Source organism: Grus americana, chromosome Z (genome assembly GCF_028858705.1).
Source record: "Grus americana isolate bGruAme1 chromosome Z, bGruAme1.mat, whole genome shotgun sequence".
Lineage (NCBI taxonomy): Eukaryota > Metazoa > Chordata > Aves > Gruiformes > Gruidae > Grus > Grus americana.
The window spans coordinates 83,962,558-83,980,737 of NC_072891.1; the positions used below are offsets into that span (position 1 = coordinate 83,962,558).

Genomic DNA, 18,180 nt, shown 5'->3' on the forward strand with positions numbered 1-18,180 from the left:
TTTTAACAGTAGATGAGCCATTTGCGCTACCAAAAAAGATACTTGCAGATTCTCTAGATGTTTTTGATGTTAATACTGATTTTCTGTGAATGCATGTGACATCTTAGTGAGACTGTCCAAATGGATTTGTCCAGATTGTCACCTCGGCTCTCAAAATACTGACCTCTTTTTTCCCTTCTGTGGAATCATTTTCGTTACTCAAGGGTGAAAACATTCTCAGCATCCCTACAGACTTAACTCGGTGATAATTAGCTCTATGCAAGAGCACTGCAGAAAATGGATTCTGTGAAAGTTTCGCTACTGTGAGATGCTGTCTTCTACAAACTTGGCCTCATGGAAAAATCAAAGGAAAATGCAGCTCTCACTTCAGATAATGGTTGTGTGCACAGCTAGTCAAGCTGCGGTCCGATCTGCTTAATAGTAGGACCCAGTTTGACAAAAACAAGTAAGGGGTTATTCATGCAAGCAGTGCATCCATCAGATCCGAGTTGACAAAATAATCCAACCATGTGAGGGTTATGAGCAATCCATGGGGCAACAGGATTTAGTGCAACTGCCCTTATCCTCTGTTCTCGTGTAATTTGTGATAAAACCCTCTTGCTATTAAAGTTTGCTAAGCTGTGACATCTCAGAACTCCACGTAGCCTGAAAAACTTGCTTAGGACAAAAGTTGAAGGATTTGTCCACACCATCCTGGTTTCCGGCTGGGATAGGGTTAATTTTCACAAGAAGCTGGGAGGGGAAATAGCCAGGACAGCTGACCCAAACTGGCCAAAGGGACATTCCATACCATATGACATCATCTCAGTATATAAGGAGGGGAGCTGGCTGGGGAGGGGGGGATCACTGCTCAGGGACGGGCTGGGCATCAGGTCGGTGGTGAGCAAATTGCATTGTAAGAGAATTTACAAAGTGGGTGATACACAAGTACTGTTGTCATTATTTCCCTCTCCCTTTGCTGTCCCAGTAAAACGTCCTTACCCCAACCCACCAGTTTTACCTTTTTCTCTGATTCTCCTCCCCATCCCACCGTGGGAGGCATGAGCAAGTGGCCACGTGGTGCTCAGCTGCCGGCTGCGGCTAAACCACAATACAACTCATCTTTATGTCGTAACCACCACGCATAACCTCTGACAACGTCCATCTCAAGCCACGTGTCTTCCTGAGCTGCAGCTTCAGGTGAAGATGCACCCATGAGTGCGAAGGGAGTTGTTGTGGTTTTCCTTTTCCTCTTTGCGAAGGTCCAAGGGCACAGTTAAGCAAGAATCTGCTGCACGTGGTGAGGAACAGCCTTGTCATGGGAGTGCTCTGGAGGTGTTTCTGAACTCAGGCAGAGCCTCCACATGATGAGGTAGATGTAATCCTAAACGTTGGCATTTTCTGACTTTTGATGACTTAACTGTGCCACAAAAACCTTCCTGGGAATAAACACAAACCAAAAGTGTTTGACGTGACAAACTTAGTGTTGAAAAGACTGTTCTAAAATAAGTCAGCAGAGTAACATTTGGTATATTGTGCACTCCAACATGGTATTTTTATGTGTTGGGAGGTTCTCAATTTCCTCAAAGTTGCATGGGATTAATTAGGGAAGTGATGGACTAGTTGGCACAGTTAAACTGCTGTTACTGCAAGCTCTTAAAGAGAGGCACCAGTGGGTTTTAGCACAATGGATTATGACATTCCCTTAGATGCCATTTCTGGACTTCTCCCAGACATCACTCCCTCCATAACAGGGGCTACAGAGCACCATTTGTCCCAGGTACTCCAGTATTTTAACCCATCTTTGCAAGTCTAAAAATAAGGCACACATTCACAGTGCAATTTTAAATATGTAATGATGACTGTTGAACCTTGATACTGTTCTACAACAAAGAAGATTTAAATGTGCCACCAAATGACACTCTTGCTCCTCTGCTATCAGACAAAGAATGAAAAGACAAAAGCCAGGAATCTGTATCCTGCGATATACCAAGGGAACTACCAAAAAGCACCAGGAGAGGTGCACGTCCCACAAAACACAGCTGGGGCCAAGCATACAGGAGTTCAGAGCTTCAATCTTACCAAGCTGTGGACTCCAATCTATTGCAATTGCTGTCAGTTGGTGAATATCAAGAAAAGCCAACAGAAATTGCAACACCCCCAGTACACAAACAGCAAGAAGCTCACCAGTCAGCAGCACAAAACAAGCCTGGACTAGGAATGTAAAAGTCTCCCAAACAATGAAATGCAGAGAAAAAACAAAGCCAAACATTGAGACAGTATCACGAAATACCACCCTGATTGTTTCTTTTTCTTCTGTGCCACTCATGCAGCCTGAGCAACTTACAAGACCTCTCTAGTTCACTGGCCTGTGCTTTCTGAGTGTTGCACTACTGTTATGTAGCCTGTTAACAAGTGCTGCCACATCTGCAAGAATAAAGTAAAGTTTTTCAAGCACAGTGCAAAAAGCTAGAAATAAGGCCTCAATTCAGAAAAGACAAAGTGCATCTTGGTGGAAGAGTTACAAGCAGAACGTGACACCTATCCAGAAATAGCTACCAACCATCCACAACGGAACAGAACAGTAACATCCACTTGACAGCCAGTTTGTTCAACAGCCACAGCAGGGTATTAGAAAACTGCAATATTCAGAATAAAGGTACAATTCTCAGGGAAGAAGGTTTTTTTGATGACTACTAAGGGACCTTTTAAGTTCTCTATCACTTTCACTGTCTGCAGAAAATAAAAATGCCTCTGAAATAGTTTACATAAGAAATTAAAAGCAAAGCCAGAAACTACTGGAGTGGTAATACTCGTACTGTTCCTACAAAATATTTTCCCCTGAATATTCACCTCCCAAACAAATCTGCTAAGATTGAAAAATACTGGTTAAAAGTTGGATTGGTTTTTTGTGTTATTTTAAACACCCTACCATTTAAAAAAAAATTCTACATTTTATGTGGGTTTTTTTACCATTGGATTCTAAAGTACTTTACTTGATTCATAACAACTTTGCTGTATTTATTCCCGAGCAAGATTTTCACTTGCATGGTAGGATCCTCCAACTCTTATTTTCCCCCTTTCCCAACTATTTTACCGAAATTAATATAGAAGAAGTACATCAATACTACATGTAGAATTTTTCCCTGTAAACACCAAACTTCATCCTGCAAATATTTCATACTGTTTACTTTTTGAGCAAAAACCTGCTTATAAAACCCATCTCTGATATAACACAGAGGAAGTTTTACTCAAACTTTAAGACATTAAATGAACATTAAGACGACTGCAAATTCCTGGCAAATACCAATTACTCCTTCGCTCCTACAAATTTCATATTTTTATCCCTACCATTGTTCCCCATTATGTTTTCAAGATTAATTTTAGAAAAAAAAAAATCCAAATGAAAGTATCTTAACAGGAAGAATGCCCTTACCTAGCAAAGGCTATACGAAAGAGTCATCCAAGCATGGAAATCCCAGCTGATGGCCACATACCCAACTGGGGTTCTCCGTGAGGTATTTGCTCATAATACTTGATCAGTTATATGAAGCCACTGATAGTCATTTTGAATGGTTATAACTTTTGTATGAATGGACTGGTATTGATAGCTTAACAGAGAGCAACACAATATTTCACAGATAAGAATGTTACAATACACACTTGAAAAAATAACAGGAAAAATATAATCTATTAACTTTGATGACCTTAACTTCTGTCTCCAATAATTCCAAGCTCTGATTGTTTATGCAGGGCAAACCTGCATAACCCCAGCATTACTGACAGTTAAAAACCAGCTGCTTTTCTGACAATAAAGATGAACACAGGATTAACCAAGATTTAAAGTTACATGTTTTGATATATAAGGAGAGTGAAATTGAAAAAGAAACTACAACTAATATACAGGAAGATCAACTCACAAGAACTCTTCTGGAAGACACCCAGCAAACTAGAAATACATCCAGCCTCTTCGACTATTTTAAAAGTTCATTCCCTGCAATGCTTTTCTTCTAACAAGATACTGCAGAAAGAGCATCTATTCATCACAAACAGTTGTCATTGTCTCCACATCTATCAGCCTGTTTATCCTGGAGAAGACTGAGAGGGCATCTTATCAATATCTAAAGGGTGGGCGTCAAGAGGATGGGGCCAGACTCTTCTCTATGGACCCCGGTAACAGGACAATGGGCACAAACTGGAACACAGGAAGTTCCATCTCAACATGAGGAAAAATTTCTTCACCTTGAGGGTGACCGAGCACTGGGACAGGCTGCCCAGAGCAGCTGTGGAGTCTCCGTCTCTGGAGAGATTCAAAACCCACCTGGACACCATCCTGTGCAACCTGCTCTGGGTGATCCTGCTCTTGCAGGGGGGGTTGGACTGTGTGATCTCCAGAAGTCACTTCCAACCCCTACCGCTCTGTGACTCTGTGTTTCTGTCAATCAGAGCTGTAGATACTGAAGAGAGAGTTGCTGGCTGACATCTGGATAATTTAAGCACATTTTTGATACAGTTTATCATCATGCATAGTTGCCTGCCCTTTGCTATCACCCAGGGGTAATACAGAGTTAATAAATTGCATCTCTGAGTATGCAAATGCTTGCTCATTTGATGTTAACATTTGTGGTGGGTTGAGCCTGGCTGGGGGCCAGGTGCCCACCAGAGCCGCTCTATCACTCCCCTCCTTCACTAAACAGGGGAGAAAAGGCATAACAAAATGCCTGTGGGTCGAGACAAGGACAGGGAGAGATCACTCACTAATTATCGTCACGAGCAAAACAGACCAAACTTAGAGAGGGAATTCATCTAATTTATTACTAGGCAAAACAGAGTAGAGGAATGAGAAAATAAAATCAACTCTTAAAACACTTCCCCCCACCCCTCCCATCTTCCCAGGCTCAACTTCACTCCTGGCTTCAACCTTCCCCCCCTCAGCGGCACAGGGGGACGGGGAGTGGGGGTTGCGGTCAGTTCATCTCGCAGTGTTTCTGCTGCTTCTTCATCCTCAGGGGGAGGACTCCTCTCATCGTTCCCCTGCTCCAGCATGGAGTCCCTCTCACGGGGTGCAGACCTTCGGGAGCAAACTGCTCCAGCGTGGGGTCCCCCACGGGGTCACAAGTCCTGCCAGCAAACCTGCCCTGGCGTGGGCTCCCCTCTGCACGGGTCCACCGGTCCTGCCAGGAACTTGCTCCAGCGTGGGCTTCCCATGGGCCGCAGCCTCCTTCAGGTGCCTCCACCTGCTCCGGCGTGGGGTCCTCCACGGGCTGCAGGTGGAATCGCTACACCCCCTCATCCTTCCTCCATGGGCTGCAGGGGGACAGCCTGCTTCACCATGGTCTTCACCACGGGCTGCAGGGGGATCTCTGCTCTGGTGTCTGGAGCTCCTCCTCCCCCTCCATCTGCACTGACCTTGGTGTCTGCAGAGTTTCTTACATCTTCTCACTCCTCTCTCCGGCTGCAAAAGCTCTCTCTCTAAGTGTTTTTCTACTTCTTAACTATGTTATCACAGAGGTGCTGATTGGCTCGGCCTTGGCCAGCAGCGGGCCCGTCTTGGAGCCGGCTGGCATTGGCTCTATCAGACACAGGGGGAGCTTCTAGCAGCTTCTCACAGAAGCCACCCCTGTAGCCCCCCCCGCTACCAAAACCCTGCCACGCAAACCCAACACACCATTCATCACGAACAGCGGAAGTACAAGCCTATAAATGAAAAAAAAAAAACCCATCCAAAAAAACCAAAAGAAACCCCCACCCAACTATTTTCCCTGAAGAACTTTACATTACAGTCCAGTTCAGATTAAACTACAAAAAATAACACTTTCAAGCAGCAATAGTAAATAACATTTTATTAAAATGGAACTTTGTCAAACCTTATGTATCAAAACTAAGGCCACAGCTAATGCTAACACAAAGTCAACCTCAAAATGTTCTTATAAAATGATACTATTTAGAAATCCTATAAAAATCTATTTTACAAATGAGTACTTGAACATTCTGAAATGCAGCATTACTTACCTGTTCTAAAATGATCTATCAATTACTCTAGTGATAATATGTAATGATACAAAGTACTGAACTATCACTGCACATAACCTGTCTTTATTCTGGTCATGTGAGAAAAGCAATGCTCTGCATCACTCCAGCTACAGACATGAATGCAAGTACAAAACATTGTGATGGGAGCTGCCAATGATTCGTCCCTTTTTGTGCTGAGTTTGTTCCTTTTCTTTTGATGCTAAATATCTCCAGTCATAATAGCAATGAACTCTTCTTGATTGACTGTAGAAAAAGAGAAAATTGTTAGGCAAACAACAAACATCCATTAACCATAAAAGAAAATCATGCATATCTGTATTACACTTTTTACTTAAAGGTCTCCCAGTTAGTATTTGTTGTGTCTGATCCATTACTAATCAGAGTTTACAAGTTTGGATTCTTTGCTTCTAGAACAACAGAGATTTTGCACTTGTAAAAGGAGAAGTCAGAATGCAAGCTTAATTATGTAGAATACTTAATCCAGAACCTAGCTCACATATAACAAGCTATTATCTCTAATGACAAAAGTAAAAATATTCTAAAACAAGATAGAAAAAACCATTGAGAAAATATTTAAAACGATGGCTATGCAAAATCATAATTTATTATTATGATTTTTTAAGATTTATGAAAATGTTAAAAATGGTAGATAAATTTTATTTAGTAAGTGCTTCTCAGGCACCAATGCTGCAGTTTCAGTTACAATCAAATTTTGTTTTATTCTTAAAAATCATGATTCAGACATTTATGTCCAAACCGCCACCCCCCAAAAACCCTGGTATTCCTCTCTTTCAAACCTGTAACACTTGCCAAATACAAAATGAATTTTAAGATCATTTACTAATGATTTCATAAATTAGCTAGAATTAAAATGGACTTTTGACAAGCTTTGCCACATCTGAACTTCCTTCATTCTTCAGTTATAATTAACAGAAATTTTACACAAATGTACTTGAAGAAATTAAGTCATAATAATAAATTAATTAGCAGTCATTAATTATTTTGCTGCACTTATACCTGAGCTATTGACCTTACTCATATGTTAAAACAGAGCTACTGTAAAAGAGTTAACCAATGAACATGTTCACTCTGCAACTAATTACTGTGATGGGGAGTGATTAGAATAAATCAGTGGTATGAAAAAGGCCGGACACATATGAAAAATTCTCCCTGACAATCATCTGTCCCAGCCAACGTGCCCAAGCTATTCCTAAACACAGCACTACAAAGAGTGAGCTACACTTACAGCTAGCAGAAAATTAAACAAATTCAACTATGTTAAAGAATAAAAAAAAACCCATAAATCTGCCCTATTGCAATACATTTAAAAAAAATATGAAACAAGTAGATTTAGTCTAGCTTAGGACCCTATACTCTGAAGTATCAGTCCATCATATAGCTACATAGTGTTCTACTACACATAAGCACTATGTTGTCTGCATGACTTTAAAAACCATTTCCACAGCTTTATCACAATAACAGCACAAATATAAACACGGTCCCCAAAATAGTCTCTGGTTTAAAACACCTTTGTTAAACAATGTTCCAAAGTGGAAATACAGTATTATAACAACAAACAAATTTTGTAACATTCAAACAAACTGCAGAGAGAAGTGTAGTTACAATCTCCAGTAACCAAGTTAATCCTAGTTAATCCTGCTTGGATTTAGGATCTGTTCACAAGTTAAGCACAATGAAATGAGAAGCAATCATAGTCTTTCCCAGTGTCAGATTTCCTTCAATTCTATGGCATAAGTGATCATAAAAGAATGAACTAGTATCACAGCTAATATGAAGAAAATGTTGTCTTGAACTCTATAGTTAAAGAAACATATTATTTCAGTGCAGGTTAGGGTTGTGGGGTTTTTTCCTAATTCTCTGCCAAAATCTGAGACCTAAGACTGGATCATGTTTCCTACAGATGCATCCACACAAGACAACAAAAACTGCCTGAACTAACAGCATAGAGTTTCTAAAAACAGTCATACTCCAAAACAGAAGTCATTCCTAAGACCAGAAATATGAAAATAAGACTATTTACCTTTTTAAGACAGACAGAAATATGTCAAAAATACTTTATTCTACAGAAACTTATGTGCAGTGTACCAACACAGCTCAGCAGTTGCGCTGGAAACACAAGGGTTCAGGTAGCCTGGGTATCACACAACAGACCTGATTTCACTATGATCAAAACAATCTCTCAGATGTAAAAAGGGTATTAAACCAAAAGTGGTTATTATTCCTGTATTTGAAGTATTAATTAAAAATGCTACCAAATAACAGTTTCAGATTTTTTTTTCTTGGCAGGAAAAGAGGGAGAATTAGATGACAGCAAGATTTTGCTACATGACCCAGATGTTTGAAGCTAAATGGAACAGTGATTCACAGGATTATTTACTTTTTCAGAATGAATCTTAAAAAGCTAGAAACAGCATCAGTTTTCTTTCAAGAACAGAAAACACACAAAACCTTAAGGATAAACAGCACCATATACAAACATTATGCTGTCAATCTTCTATATTCGATCTTGTGCTTGACTGCTCTAACAAAGAGAATGAACGGATGAATGCATAAGAGGAAACTGAGCCACCCACTCTTAGCTGATCAATTTGAATTCAAAAATGTAGCACTGACCCAAAATAATTATGACTCAGTAATTTTACTGAAAGAAGCTAATGGTCTACATTCAACTTGTAGTGACCAGATAGCCACATGACAGAAAACCATCCATGATTCTGACATCAGGAGTTGACAGCTCCAGGAGAGTGACACAGAACAAAATGTGGTTGCCGATGACGTCTACTCTTGTTCACCTACACAGCTACACCTTAAAAAAAAGTAAAATGAATCTGAAAAAAAGAAAAAAAGTAAAGCTAGCAATGCAGTGTCCTTACAACTCTTCCTTTTAAAAGCAAAACAAGCTCAAAATTGAAGTATCTACCTAGATTAGCAATCAATCTGATGGACTGAAAAAACAGGTATCATTCCTTGCTGGCTACTGAAGAAGAAATAAATAGGTATCCTATTGTCTACGAGAACTCACAGCTGTAGTCCTGCGTCTCATTGCACACAGATAGGGTGCCTGAAAACAGCATTTGCAGCTTTCACTATACTGGCCTGCTTCAATTATCCTTTAGGAAACACTGAAAAAAACCAAAGCCTATTTTCTCAGGATGCAGCTCCAAGAAAATCTGATCAAGCAGTGAGACAGTTCAAGGATCTAAGCAGCAAGAAAAATAACACTTAAAAACCTAACTGAATAGCTTTCTTCTAGCTTAGCTCCCTTAAACATCTCACCTATGGGATCAGACACTGCCAGTGCAAGAAACAGGTGGGAAGACACAGCTGTGAATGTGGAGGAACGTCAGAATTATGTGGTATGGATTTATTAAGGAACCATGGCCTCAGACCATAGAAAGATATCAGAAAACGATAGTTCCATAAGGAAGGAAATCTCATACTTTTCTTAACACTTACTTTAATACTAACGATGTCAACATTAACACTCTTCTAGCAGTTGAATCACTGACCTTTCACTATCATTTCCTCCAGGCACCCTACTTACACCACTACAACAGAACAAAAGGTTTGCATTTCCACACCACTGACCATGTTTAAAATTTCCTGCCCTTCCTCTTGAAAGGAAAGGGGTTGTTTCAGTACGTAATTGTATTCCTAAGTGTGGAATAACACCTATCTCAAACAACATAGAGAAGAGGGGTGTCTGTCACAAGGCTCACGACAACACAATTTTTTTTTCACTAGTAGTGAGAGTTTTGAGTCCAACAGATGCGGCGGCTCACAAGTAGAAATACTATTGTAACTGGAAAAGTTGATGAACTGCTAGTGAAATCTCAGACATGAGTCACCATCCTGAAAGAAAAACTCCGAAGCAGGTTTTGATGACTGTTAAAAATGCAGTGTTTATGTACATAATCTCAAGTGAGTGGTCTCTGAAATTCAGGTATTAAGGTATATGGTGTTAACATAAGGGTGTTTTCAAGTTAATGAAAAAACCCCAAATTTCAGTGCTTATGAAGATTTAATAAGCATAGTATGAAACTGGATTTGTTAATTCATTCTTTATCTAGCTAATAAATCTCTTCTGCAGCCCATTCTGTATGGACCTTGTAAATTGCCATGCTGAGATCACAACAGTGATACATCGCTACTTAAGAGATAACGATCAGGCGATCAAAAGACTTTCTCTTAGCACTTGAATCCTTTTTCTGATTTAGAAAGAAAAAAATAGCGTAATGTAGGTAGATGGTAACTCCCATGTAGCAGTTCAATTACCTTCACCTTCAACTACTCTTTCACCAAGCTTTAAATAGACGTGGGTTGAATGAGAGTTAATGGTAAATCAACTTGATTTTTAGACTCCAAGATGTGCTTCCAGGACTAGTAGCTGTCAAAACCAACAATTTCCATTATTTGTAGCTAAATTAAGTTTGAGCTGAAAGTTATTTAGAAGGAAACCAAAGAGGACATTTTCACAACAAAACTACAGATGAAAAGGGGAGAAAATTAAGACCAGACTGTATGGGGGTTTGTTTGCTATCACTTACTTTCTCCATCTCCATCCTTATCAAATTCTTCAATCATAGCCCGTAGTTCTTCATCAGACATATTTTCACCCAGTTCTCTAGCAACTCGGCGCAGGTTTCTCAGACTTATTTTACCAGAGTCATCATCATCGAACAATTTGAATGCCTTGAGTATTTCTTCCTGTGGGTCTCTGTCCAATATCCAGTCTGTCACTGTAAGAAGGACACTTAAGTTAGACTAAAAAATTCTGAATGGTAAACTCAGAATGACCTTAGCAGACTGAGTGTATGAAGAACATACACTTCTGATTTCACCTGTTCTTTCATTTTTATGTATTTCCAATTCAACATGCATACTTATTTGGCTGTTATCTGATCTCTCTTTCTCATCTCTCTTTTCCCAAGCTGAGTTTCTGTTTGGGACAAACGTGTTGCAGTGGAAAGCTACATGGCAATTTAGACACAGTCAGACTTTTAACACACTTTTCAATAGGAATTAAAAGTATACACATGCCTACTCTGTTCCAAACTTATCTTTCAGAAAAAACATCAGCTCTGACAGATGCAGACATGTGATTTTTTTTTTTTTTATGTTTTGATCAGGATGGAATTTTGACTTGGAAACACTTAATAATGAAAAACATGCACATGGAACCTCTCTTTTAGATACAAAAACCACACTAACAAAAACTCCGAAAAACCTAAGCCCAGCGGTCATGAAAAGGACACTGCTATGAACTGCAAGATGTTAATTCTGAAAGGATTCATCAGTCTTTATTATTCCTTTTATCACAACCATTTGTCAGTTTCTGTAACAGAAGAGACAAACTTGCCACATAAAATATTTTTCTAGTAATTATTTCAGACATTTCTAGAACCAGCCGTAAATATCTTCACATCTTTGTACCTGCTAATCCTGTATTACAGGGTTTGCTATTTATGACTTTCATCAAGCCATTAAAAACACATCAACCCTGTTTCTGCATAGAAAACCACTTAGCATCTGCTGTCGTCTGCAGATGGAATGCCTGCTCTGGCTTAGCGAACTCGACAGGAAAAAATTAGATTCAAGCTCATAGAAGCTCACTACAGCAATGAAGTTTAGATGTCTACAACAATCCTTCAAATTTATAACTAAATTTAAATATTTTCATTTGAAACAACTACACTGCATGACAGTATTACATAATTTGAAAAATTCTACCTTTTGAGGCAAAAAGACAACTGCAATGTTAGCTGAAGAACAATAAAACACTAAGTCTCTAAATACTATAGGTAACATGACCATACAAAACAAGACAAAATTTAATTGCATCTTTATACATTTCAGATGGGCCATTCCTACATTTAAAACCATAAATAACATACAATTATGAAAAATTGGTGGCTCAAGAATTGCTTAGCCATATTCTGCAACTCTTCATAATTAAAGTTTCTATAACCTATTTTCTCTAACTCCTTAATCTTTCTGCTAGAAGTGCTATCATGTTTAATTCTGTCTCAAGGTCATATTGCATCACAGCAGCACTCAAATCCGATTCAAGTTTTGGGTTCGATTGCCTTCCAAGTATATAGGTATATACTGTGCAAGAGTATTCCTAGCTTCTCACAGGAATTATTCATAGCTATATTGATGCTATTTTTGGGTTGGTTTACCCACCCCTCGAAAATTTACAGAAGTCTAATACCTTGAACACATGGACTGGAATAATAAAACAGAGATATAAAGCCATACATGGAAAAATCCCACACAGCTTATTTTCTTTGTAAACACAAACTGTATGCAAAAGTATAAATTATATGTAACAATCAAAAAAATCTTCAAAGAAACTTAACCTTTAAAATTTCTGCGGATCACTATATACTCAAAGTATGTCAAACTGCGCAATACGAAATCTGCAGATGAAAGAAACAGCCTAATGAAATTCCACTGTTTTCATCAACAGTTGAAAATCCTTGAAGTACAATATTGATCTTTGTTACATAAGAAGTCTGCATTCAGTTTACAGGTTATCTTTGTATACACTCCTTACTGTGAAATTCTTTAATTTCCAAATACTTTACCCACAGCAGGAAGGAGAATCTTACAAAATCCATAAACAACACAAGAATATCTACATTTTAAATTAGCACTTATTCCTTTGTGTAAGTTTGAAAACTATTAGGACTGTGTATACTCTATTTCCTTTTATAGTGTGGCTATCATTCATCTCTACATATCGAACTGAATATTCAGGATACAAAGATTTATTTTCCTCCACTATTGACTTCTATTAAGAAAAATATGAAATTAAATCTCCCACTTCTATTTCTTAATAGTACTAGGCAAATGAAAAAGTACACATGGTACTGCTTCCAAATTGTAGTTACTACTATAAGCTAAATTTCTCTAAAGGTATACGATCAAACACATACCAACTTCATTAAAATCTTCAAAGGTGATCTTGCCTGTTGCTTCTCGATCATAATCTTTAAGTATTTTCAGTACATCAGCTTTTTTCACATCAAAACCCAAGGCTCTCATTGCCACCTTTTGGAATAAAATGGAAGTGCAACGATACATGAAGATTAAAACATGGATGTAACAGATTTGTTTTTATTTTCAGTAATTACCTTCTTACCCGAGAGAAAAGGTGTATATCAATGGTTTTGCAACAATAATAAATAAAATTAAGGAAAAAAAGCTTTGGACACAGAAATCACCTAATATTACTATTAGCAAAAGGAACATCAAGTTAGAGTGAAAAAACTAGCCTCTGCATTTTCAGTGATTTTACAGACTGAACCAAATACTTCTTAGGACAAGTTGATTAATTTTCCTCACTTCCAAAAACACTGCAAGTACTGACCCTTTTACAAAGATAAAGTTGAAAATCATTCTTCAAATTATTTTTCTTAAGTATCCATACCAAATGCGTATATGTTGACAGGTTTGCAAGTCCTGTTATAAGTGACTTTACTGCTTTTCCAGTGAACTAAACCATTTTTTATTTTTCCATTAGGTTAGGAGTGCATGTTTAGTTTCCCATTTCAACTGGCAGTTTCACAGCACACACTACCTTGACTTCCTCCAAATTGATGAACATACACTAAACCAGAAGTGGAAGATCACAATCCTATTGGATGTAGCCATTCAAAAAAAAAAAAAATATCTATGCTATATGCTAATTTTGTAGAGGAGGAGATAGTTCTTTATATATTTCTGTTCTTCCATAGTATTATTTTCAGTGCCACAATATTTAATTAGACAGCTAAGAAACAGCTCTACACGTAATCATGACAGCTGGGAATTCAAAGCATACCATAACTGGAAAAGCGTATTAAGTCCCGAAACAGTGCCCAGTACTACTCTACTCACTGTGGCTTCCAGGAAAGATAAAGTGCCTGAACTCTGAAATAAAGAGAGGGGAATTGCTACGCCTAAGACATTCCTGTAACAGCAATTAAAGTAAAAATAACATTATTTTTTTCCTTCTCAGTTACTTGGTAGAGCCAGAACGTGGAGCCAGCAGGTTGGATTAGGTCTTCCTTCCTAAAAGGATCTCACCCAAAATGTGACAGAAATACTGGCCTCTTCAAAGCCACTTTTTGTTCTCAATGCAGTAATCAAAATATAAATTCATTAAAGATTTAAGGAGACTTTATTAAACTTCATGTACTACTTCTAGAGACTTCCAGATGGGAGGACTCACTGGGAAAGACTGCCATGCTAACCTCCATTTACCAAGAGCTATCAACAGAAGAAGCCTTTGTTGGGAAGGAAAACTACTGAGCCTCCCATATGCACAACAAATAGCATACCTCACTCCTACAATCCATAGGCTCCGTGTTGGAAAATGCAAGTGGGTAAGCTCTGCCTTGTATTCAACAGTTTTACAAGTTTGATTTATATCTTTTACCTAAGTATCTGAAACATCTGGATTTTCACAACACCAAGCTTTAGATTACACAGTGCCTTTAAAAAGAATCAAACAGCTTTCCAAGAGGTTTTCCCACTTAGTCATCTGCCCAAGCTAAGCATTCAGACCAGTGTTGTGCAGGACGCTACAGCAATTCTGCTACTGTGTCAAGTGTATAGTGTGGGAAGAAAAGTTCATTCTCGCACCAGTGCGGTACGTCCTTCCCCTCCCGACCCCACCAAATACCATAACTCCTTTAACCCAGCAAGAGATCTTGAACATGGAGCATTTCTAAAGACACAGCCAACATCTTAGAAACTCACTAAGAAACAGATAAATATTATCTGCCATAAAATTGTTTAAATGAAAAAAGTTTTACCTTTAACTCATGATAATTTATTGCTCTATCTTTGTCTGTATCAAACAGCTCAAAGGCATCTTTAATTTCTTGTTTCTGTTCCTCAGTCAATTCTCTTCTTTTCTTCTTTTTAGTTTTGTCTACTGAAAGCTCATTCCTATACAAGAACAAAGAAATTAAGTGTAATTGATTTCTATGGGGAAGATACCACTGTAGATAACACTTTCACCAAAAAGAAGCTCAGCATAATTGCACAGATTACTACCTTCCCTATTCAATCTTTTCCCAGCTTGTCCTCCCAGCTTAAAATAACACTTGAAATAGACAATTCCTTTGTGAACGCTGAATGATACCTACAGTCCCCCACCCAAAATAAAATCAGCACAGGCATTTTTAGTTAATAAATAACAACAAGAAAAGAGGGTAGAAAAGTTACCAGTTATAAAGAATACTTGCGGTTACAAACTAGCGTAGCAGTTGAAATTATACAACTTCTGAAAACATTTCATTTCTAAACTATAGCTTAGAAGAAAGACTTTTGAGACAGACAGACCACTGGAGGCTTAACTAGGCCAGACAACTGGGTTGCTTGGCTACCAAAGTGAGCATTAGGTGCCACGAATCGGCTTTGTTGCCAGTAACAGTTCTTAGATAAATGGTATTTACAGATTTTTTTAAATCCTTTATATCACACACACTATTCTAAAGACTTTTTGCTGGGTTTTTTGTATATACAAAAGAGACAAGTCCCCCAAATCAGCAAATTTTGCTCAAAGGCAGTTCTCTTTTCCTTGGCTAGTCTAGAAATAAGATTAAATTTTCAGATGACAGCAAATACATGATTTGTATACTGGGAACAGCTGAAAAAACTGAAAAGGATGGCACTGATAAAAGATACTTCAGACCAAGCTAGTAAAGGGTAAATTTTGCTATAACTGTGCTTTATTCACATCAATGAGATTGACTACTGTATCCAGAGTAATTGTTGGAAGATGTCCATTTCAGAGCAAGAACTCTAAAAAAAATAAATAAATAAAGCTACATTTGACATAACAGGTGAGAGCAACTAAGACTGTTACAGTACTCAAGGTACACTCTTGTAAGGAGTCGGCACGCATGAAGCTCAGCAGCATGCTGTGACAAGCATGGCTAATTGCAGTGGTAAATCCCCTCCACCCTGTGATCACGAGGCCACATCAGATGCATCCACAGGCCACAATATCCTCTTGCTGTGGACACGCCAGTACAAGAGAGATGTACATAAAATGGACAAAGCCCAAGGCAGACTACCATGCCTGGTAGCTGCAGCAGATGGTGTGTGAGAAGCTCAGGGAGCTGACTTTGCTTAGACCAGGGTGTGCAGGGCAGAGGGATCAGGAGGGGAAGGACTAAGGAGAGGGGATCTAAGTGCTGTCCTAAAGGGTTATTACACAGGACACAGGGTCCCCTCGGAGCACAGTGAAAGGATAAGAGGCGACAACTACAAAATGTAAGAGAAATCGCAGCTGGATCTAAGGGGAAACATTTTCCCAGTCCAAGTATTTATGTGCGGGAACAGTTGCACTGGGAGACCAAGGAGACTCCATTGTCAGACATTTTTGGAACCCAACTGGAAAAGGTGCTCAGCAACCTCATTCACTTTTGACTGGGACCTGCTCTGAGCAGAAAGCTGGACTAGATGACTTCCAGAAGTCCTTTCTAACCTAAATTATCACATAATTTAGGTCATGCTCTCAGAAAAAGGCTTTTTATACTCATCTGTTTGTTTGTACCAGAGACAAAACGCGTACTGTGTCACCTACTGTAAAATGCATAAAAATTACTGATGAGTGAACAGAAAACTGCTTTTGAAGGCTATTTGTTTTCCAAATTTCCTGTAATGAGCTGATTTTTCTTCTCCTTTATTTAGGATTTGCTAATTTTAATCAAAACCAAAGATTAAACACACAGCTGGGATTTAGCTTTCAACAAGCTAAACCAGTAAAAATTCCAAATACAGGCAAGAAAAGTACAAGCTGCACAAGCTGGACTTGCCTCAGACCACAACATCCTCAAAGAGTGAGAAGTCCTTCGCAGACCAATTGGGACAGCGTGATTTCACACAGGCTTTGGATTACAATAGCTTTTGGAAGGACTAAAATAACTCTGAGCTGGCTACATAATTAGGACTGGGAGAGTAGCTCAGATCCAGAGAGACCAGAGTTTGTGAGCTGCAGTGATGAAATCCATTTAGAAGTCTGAAAGCAGATTAACACCCAACTGTTCTGGAAGAAGGATCTGGCTACTAGATGTTTATTTAGTGCTTAGCATAAAAGAATTTTTTTAAAAGACACAGCAATACTTAAATGCAAGTAGTTTAGTGCCACTTCTTGTACAACCACTTTTACTATATGAAGCATGAAGTTCTGAGACTTGACAATTTAGGATCACATGTGCCATATAATCCTATTAATTACACCTGAAGACAAGGATTTGCCAGGTATAGAATTCATAAGCTGGGCTCCTTTACACAACAGCTAATGAATTAGAATTAAAACAAACAAAAAAACCCAAAAAAAAACCAAAAAAAAAACCAAAAACCACAACAACCCTTCAACAGCCTAACTTAAGGCCTATTGAAAGGCGTTTTGAAGATTTATTCAACAACCCCGAGGCGAACCTCTCAAAGCCAGACGCGGCGGGCCCTGCCCTCCCTGGGCGAGCAGACGGCTGTCCGGCCTGACTCACCCGGCCGCCCACGACCCCCTCCGAGGGGATCAGACAGAAGCGGCTGGAGGCTGCAGACAGCCTTCACCGGCGCACACCAGGCCCCGCCGCTGCCCCCCTCGCCCAACCAAGATCTCCCCCAGACGTTACCGTGGCCGGCGGCCCCCCGAGGGGACAGCGAGGCCCTGAGGAGCCCCGGAGGGCGGCGCCCGCAGCCCGCAGGGAGCGAGGCGGAAACCACCCGGCTCATACCGACCTCAAGGCCAAGCTCATGCTGCTGCTGCTGCTGCTGCTTCCGCCGCCCCCGAGCCGGGCCGCGGCGGGCCGGGCCGGGCCAAGCCACACCGGACCGGACCAGACCGGACCGGACCACCTGCCCCTCCACACAACCGCGCCGCGCTCCCTTCCCCTTGGAAACGCAGCACGACGCCGGCGCCCGCCAATCCGCACCCTCCTCAGCACGCTGCTGCCGTCTGACTGGGCGCTGGCGGATATCTTCCCGCCTCCCAGCGCCGAATGGTCGCTTATTGGCTGAAGAACTGCTACTCCAGAAGGATGGGGTGTTCCTCTTCGGTCGTCCCCGTGGGGGGTGGGGGTTTCCGTGAGGGGTGTAGTTACCCAGAACGCTGCGCGGCACCGGCAGAGGTGGGAGGCGGGG

The 18,180-nt window shown here is 39.9% G+C and overlaps 1 protein-coding gene across 1 annotated transcript; it reads right to left on the reverse strand.

The window, feature by feature from the left end:
* Positions 1-5,809: 5,809 nt before the first annotated feature.
* Positions 5,810-17,926, reverse strand: CETN3 (centrin 3). The gene is made up of 5 exons (XM_054810465.1): positions 17,779-17,926; positions 14,838-14,973; positions 12,975-13,089; positions 10,581-10,772; positions 5,810-6,255 (listed from the first exon to the last, which is right to left on the reverse strand). Exons 1-5 carry the CDS (start codon positions 17,793-17,795, stop codon positions 6,212-6,214), a joined length of 504 nt encoding a protein of 167 aa, XP_054666440.1. The 5' UTR covers positions 17,796-17,926; the 3' UTR covers positions 5,810-6,211.
* Positions 17,927-18,180: the final 254 nt, after the last annotated feature.